The 6,664-nt window shown below is 36.7% G+C and overlaps 1 protein-coding gene across 1 annotated transcript in view; it reads left to right on the plus strand.

Moving 5' to 3' along the window:
- Positions 1-6,664, plus strand: part of CDYL (chromodomain protein, Y-like) — a 67,847-nt gene that overhangs the window by 50,781 nt on the left and 10,402 nt on the right. Inside the window, exons 4-5 of the mRNA XM_009326526.1 lie at positions 4,458-4,714; positions 5,326-5,498. Coding sequence (XP_009324801.1) covers positions 4,458-4,714; positions 5,326-5,498 — 430 coding nt within the window. The remainder of the gene's footprint in view (positions 1-4,457; positions 4,715-5,325; positions 5,499-6,664) is intronic.

A 6,664-nucleotide genomic window follows, 5' to 3' on the forward strand; every position in this document is an offset into this window, starting at 1 on the left:
TTCTAGGCAAAACTATGCCTATAGGAAAACATAAAACCATGCCTGGACAATGACTGGTTCCTGGCTACATGTTACAGCTCAGGAAAAGGGCATTGGGTTTGTTTTGGGTAGTCTTCTGCAAACACCTGCTCAGTACTAATTTAAAAAAAAACCACAAACAAAACCAAATAAATTGTTAGAAATTATTATGGAAAAGCAGTAGAGGACAAAAGAGAAGGCTCGAATATGCCACACTATAAATCCCCATATTGCGTGCCATTGGACCCTGTTCCAAGACTTAGTAGAAGAGGAAAAGGCATGGAGAAGAATGACAGGCTTGGGCTGGCTTCTGGAAAAAGAAAGGGTAAATAAGATTGGGACTAATCAATCTGGAGAAGGGATATGATGAAAGGGATGAAGAAAGTAAAGATGGACGTTGCAGAACTTACTGCAAAAAGATACTTTGGAAGACAAAACCGTAGTGGTTTCAGAAGTAAATTGGACAGTCCTGTGGGGGATAAGGATTTAATTACATGGTGGGTTTGGGTGCGTCCTATGGCTCTGGGCATGCAAACTTTAGGCATCCCTAAATTTCTGGTGGCTGGAGTTGGGGAAAATACTCAGACAGCATCGTTCACATCTCCCGTCGTCTTATGCTCATTCCTTAGACATCTGTGCTAAGCCTTTCAGGAACAGCGTACTCTGTCAGACAAACCTTTGAATTAAGAGTACTGGCACTAGTACATGTGTACTCACAAAGAAGTGTGCAAAAGAGGCTTGGCTGTCATTAGGGCACCTGTTGCGATGTGTCCCCAGTATTGTTGCAGGGAGGGGAGTGTTCGTACTCAAGGCTTGCTATGTAAGCTAAACTGAACTTCTCAAGAGTTTGGGAGACAATAAGAGTGAGGCACGAATAGCTTAGAGAGGAGCTTGGGATTGTAACTTTTGGATTGTTGTGTTACTTGTTTTGTTTTTAACTCCGTTTATATGTCTGCCACCGTGCATTTTAATTGTTATCCCCCTCATATTTTGGAGAGGTGTTTTTTTCTGTCTTCTGCCAATGGAATGGGGATGATGATACCTTTGCTGTTCTGCCCCTTTTCCAACTTCTGTATTTTGTGTCTGTCTTCCTTTTGAATAAGACCAGTTCCTTTCTTATCTGTTGCCCGTAGCTTGCTTTTTTTTCTGTAAGAGCAGCTGCATGAAAATGGTGACTGTTAATCGGGTTTTGATCAGCAGCTGCAAAACCAAGAAGTTCTCTTAATTTCCTTTTGCATCTGTACGGTGAAGCTTTGCATAGTAGTAGTATGTCTTCACCTTTGAGAAGATCACACTACATTAACAGTTTGCAGTTGGAAGGGTTTTTTGTAACTGTAAGAGCTGTTTGTTTGTGTCTTAAACAAACATAGTTCTGCATTAGTTGACAATATCCAGGGTAAATTGTCTTTTTTCCAAGCCCAAGGAGAGGCCTGTGGGGTTTTTTGTTTGTCTTTGTGCTACATCTAGTAATGTATTAAAATGTAGAACTGCTTTTGGTTTGTTATGAAATCTATATTTTAAAATTGTAAAATATAGCTGTAATTAACCTGAAAGTAAGTAACCTCAATGCAAAATTTTCATGTGAGTAAATCTATTGCAATACAGTTAATTCTCTCTGGCACTTTTTTATTTTCATCCTCGTTTGCTGCAACACATGTCCGAGACTGTCCAGTGATGTAACCGTTGCCTATTTATATATAGCATGAAGCACTGCTTTACATCTCTGAGATGTCTCTTCACTTTTGAGGACCGCATGCCAAAAGAAAGAGCCCCCTACACTGTAAGGTGTAGAAGGTCACAAACTTTCAGCGATAGTGACAAACACTAATGAACGTATTTTAACTCTGTCGGTGCCGTTTTCTAATCCGTACCAGCTGGCCAAACCTCCCTGCGCAGAGGTACAGTTTCTGAAGCTGACAGGCTTTTGATTCTGGTCGAAGTATCCTAGAAGTGTGTTTACAAGATTGGATGTAGGAGACTTCTTCCACTGAACTGCAGCTGTCCCTTGTTTGTGGTTTGAAACTGCAACTATTGATGAGTGCAGGCAGAGTTTATATGAACTCAGAAGGTCTCTTGCCAATTCAATAAGCCTGAAAAGTGGTGTGTGGTATTTACATCTCGGTCTCTCTTGCCAAAGGTTTTGTCTCTCAAAGTGTATAATCATTGCCTCTTACCTCTCAAAAGTAGTTTTCTGGTATTTGAGTGTGTCTTTGGAAGTGTGAATCATGGGAAAAGATCTACTCAAAGCTCTTACACAAGTTTTCTGACTTTTTTTTTTTTTTTTTTTTTTTGGTCTAGTCTATTGTGCTCTCCTGGTTCTCCACTTTTTTCACTATGGCTGGGACAGAGGCCATAAAATCTTCTATCAGGGTTTAGAAATCAGAGGTGATTTCAGTTGTTTTAATTTACCTTTCCCATGGAAAAACAAACCGTTGTGGCCAGTGATACCATTTCATCTTGTGTTCCTAATGAAATATGGGCTAACAGTGGTGTTCCTGCAAATTCCCTTTGAAGGAAATTCTTCTAAAGGAATGTAATCAACATAGGGTAGTTTACAAGGGAAAAGTATCGAAAACATCCCTCATCAATTTCATATTTCATATGCATCAAATTTTTATTCTGCTGCAATGAAAAAAGGAATTTGATAAGCTGTGAAAAACTTAGGAATAAATGTGAAACTTCTGTGACAATATAAAATATTAATTTTCCATTTCATTTTGTTCACCTCTGTCTCTGAGACTGATCACAAACTGAATTCAGTTTCTTACTCTTCACTTTAAACAATTGAAAAATCTTGTTGTCTTTAACTTCTTCACAAAAAGTGGTATGGTAAGAGGATTAAATCACTAATACAACAAGAAAGACTTTAAAAAGTAAAATAAAACCTTATTATTGTATAGCTCCTTTGACAGATAACTTGCCTAATTAATCATAACAGATTTATAATCAAAGATTTACTTATTTAACATATTTGATAGAAAGACTTTGTATCTGAAGGCAGTTTCTGAAATACAAATAGAAAAACATATAATGTTCTAAATTTTAATTTCTTTAGTCTTTCTCTTATCTCTCATACTTCATATGGGTCAAAGTAAGCAACACTTGAATACAGTTAAAATGTGGAGATACAGGATATTCCATTTATTTAGGTGAGCCTCTTTAATGTCTTCACTGGACCTACAAGTGTTTGAAGTATCTTGTAAAAAAAAAAAAAATATTAAAAAGCATAGCATTGCATATTATTAGAACTTTAAAAACACAGATTCTTCAGAAAGATAATGATGAATTAAGTAAGATCTATTAATGGTATTTAATTAACAACTTATTTATATGTGGTTTAACTGTACTTTTTTAAGACAACATATGCACGATGTTCTGAAGTACCTGTTTGTGAGATAAGGGCTGTGGGTTTCCAGTAGATTTTAACAAAGTCTCAGACCTCAGTTTTCAGAAAAAGGCTTTCAAAACTTTCCTATCTTGGCCTGTAACACACTTTTCCAACATTTTTAACCCTACTGTCCCCTGTCCCCACGCATACTCCATTACTTTAATCTGACAAATTTTATGGGGATTTTACGTGGAGACTTTAACATACAGATGGATTATCGATCCAAGATGGTCTCTTGTTTCCTCTTATGAATGCTGATTATTTGGTATTATGTTTCGAATGTGGAGTACAGAAAAATCTGTCCCTTCAGTGTCATGAGGAATGGCCTGTTTACTTGCATGCCTTCAAATTCTATTTAAGTGACTGGGAACAAGACCAGAAAGACATAATGCTCTATTTGCCAATTCTAATAGCAAAAATTGTTTAGACTTGAGAAATATCTCATTGTCTATGAATCCATTAAAATATCCATCACTGCATGCGTCTTGTTTCCCTTTCACAGAAGCATAGTCTGTATTTCTTCATTTCCATTTTTCTCTAACGACTATTATGCTTTATATGATTTGCAAATCAAGTTCTTTATTTGGCTTATTGTAAGTGTCGTTTTCTTCTGTATATTAACTTCTCCTGGCATTTGAAGCAAAAGGCTTCTGCTTTCTCTTTGCAATCTTGATGCTGTTAGACGACTTAAAGATGTTGGAAAGGGAGAAAGCAGAGTGTTAACCTACTGAAGTGTATTGGTATTAGGAACGTTAAATAAACCTTTCCCTTCCTTCTAAAAATAAGTATGTGATGATTAGTCTGTTTGGCTTGTGTAAAATGTATTTTTTCACAACTGTAAAATGAATTTGTTGGGTCCCTTTGTCACTTTAATCTTGCTCTGTGCACAGTGCCTATTTCTGTAACGTTTCAGTAACTTCTAGGGGACCGAGTTTCATATTTACTGTGTGTTCTTAGTATGACTGGTGTGTTTTCATGCTAATAGGGATTTTGAAACTGCTGAGCTAATAAAATGTAATTAATAGCATGTTATTGTTTGAACTATTTCCAGGTACATCCACCTTTATGGAAGCATTAGCAGCCAATGGTACAACCAACATACAGACATCTGTAACAGGAGTGACAGCCAGCAAGCGGAGGTTTATTGATGACAGGAGAGACCAACCTTTTGATAAAAGGCTACGTTTCAGCGTGAGACAAACGGAGAGTGCGTACCGGTACAGAGACATTGTTGTCAGGAAACAAGATGGATTCACACACATTTTGCTATCAACAAAATCATCTGAAAATAATTCACTAAATCCAGAGGTCAGAACAATTCTGATTTTGCGGGGGGAAGGGTGCTGAGGGAATTCTAAGTCTCTGCCTAATTTATGCCTGTTATTCAGGCACAAACATAAACAAAACAAGATTCAGGTTGTTGCTTGCAAGATGTTACACATAACCTGACTTTAACTGTAATTCAGTTGAGTTTTAACTATGTTATCTGAACATGTAGATGTACTGTCTCGTATAAGACATGTGGTGATTTATGAAGTGCTACTTGAAACAAGCTTTAGCCTGAATTAAGGGTTGTTTGTTTGGGGTTTTTTTCCTGAACTGGTTGCATATGCCATCTGCTGTCCAAATTACAGAAATGCTGAATGAGTGCTTTAGTTACAGATAACATCTAATAGATCTTTTCTTAATGATTTCATTATCTTAGTCTAATTACATTTTTGAAAGGCAAAGCTTCTAATACTTTAACTTTCTTATTTTGGGATAATGAAAAAAGTTAACTTTTCTGATATGATGGTTGAGTGGATCCTAAGGAAAAATTAACGATGCCAAAGATTTCATGGGGGGAGGAAGGGAGGAGAACAGTATGCTACTTTTTAATGATGTAATAAAAAGACTCTAATGAATTTTTGATTTTTCAGGTAATGAAGGAAGTCCAAAGTGCACTGAACACAGCAGCTGCAGATGACAGTAAACTTGTCCTGTTCAGTGCAGTTGGTAGCATTTTCTGCTGTGGTCTTGATTTTATTTATTTTATACGACGTTTAACTGATGATAGAAAAAAGGAAAGCACTAAGATGGCAGAAGCTATTAGGTATGTAAGATTGTCTTCAGTCATCTGAGTGGCTATTCTTCATTGTGTAGTCTGGCTTGTTTTATCTTTTTTTTTTTTAATATATTTGAAAAGCCTCTAATTCAACAAATCTCAGACGTTCACCTGTTACATGATTTAGTGTGCAGGACTTCTTTATACTCCCTGTCCCTTTCTATTTGGGTTGTCATTTCATGTATCACTACTTTTACTACTAAAATTAACTATGAAAACTGATAGTATGGTAATGCTCCTCCAGTTGAAACCAATTTTAAAAGACTTAAACAGCCATAGGGTTTCAGGAAAACAAATTTAGGACACACAAATACAAGATGTGCATTGAATGAGTAACTTAATATAGTACATTCAGAGCAGTGGAATGATAGATATTTTAGAGGAGTAGATTAATATTAGTGAACATCATCCCGACACTAGGTACCAAACCTAAGCAAACAAAATGAGCTGAACTACTACAGACTAGAAGAATATATATGGAAAAAGGTATGGATCCTAGAGACACGTTTTAATAGTACAAACAAATAGCTTATCATTTGAACACTGGTTTTGAGGGCCTGGGCTCTTGGATTAGCTCTTGTATGCTTCCGGAGTATCTATATTCCTTCAGAGACCCATGTTCTGTTGTTATCAATATTCATGTCCCTAAAAAGGGCCTTGTAACATGTAAAGCCTGTTTCATTGGAGGCACAGTTGGCTCACACAGATGATAATAGTTAGTTTTTTCCAAAGGAAAATTTTCAGTCATTCCATGTAAAAGTTGCTCATGCAGTGACTTCAGATGCGGCCAGGGGACAGAGGCTCTTAACACTGAGCTTCTGTTACTAGTTTAATTCAGGCCCTTCCAGAAACCTGATTTGTCACCTATTATTCATTGTTAATAAAATGGATAAAGGTAACTTAAAACACCTACGAATCTAATAATGGTATTTTTCATATATATGCTAGAGATGGTCCTCTCTGGAATATTCAGACATGATTAAAATTATCTTAAGTCTCTGGATGGGATGTTTGTATGACAGCTTGCATAAGATGATTCCATAGAATAGAATCATTAAGGTTGGAAGAGATCTCTAACATCGAGTCCAACCATCAACCCAACACCACCATGCCCACTAAACCATGTCCCTAAGCGCCTCATCTACCTGTCTTTT

Source organism: Pygoscelis adeliae, unplaced genomic scaffold (genome assembly GCF_000699105.1).
Source record: "Pygoscelis adeliae isolate BGI_AS28 unplaced genomic scaffold, ASM69910v1 Scaffold186, whole genome shotgun sequence".
NCBI lineage: Eukaryota > Metazoa > Chordata > Aves > Sphenisciformes > Spheniscidae > Pygoscelis > Pygoscelis adeliae.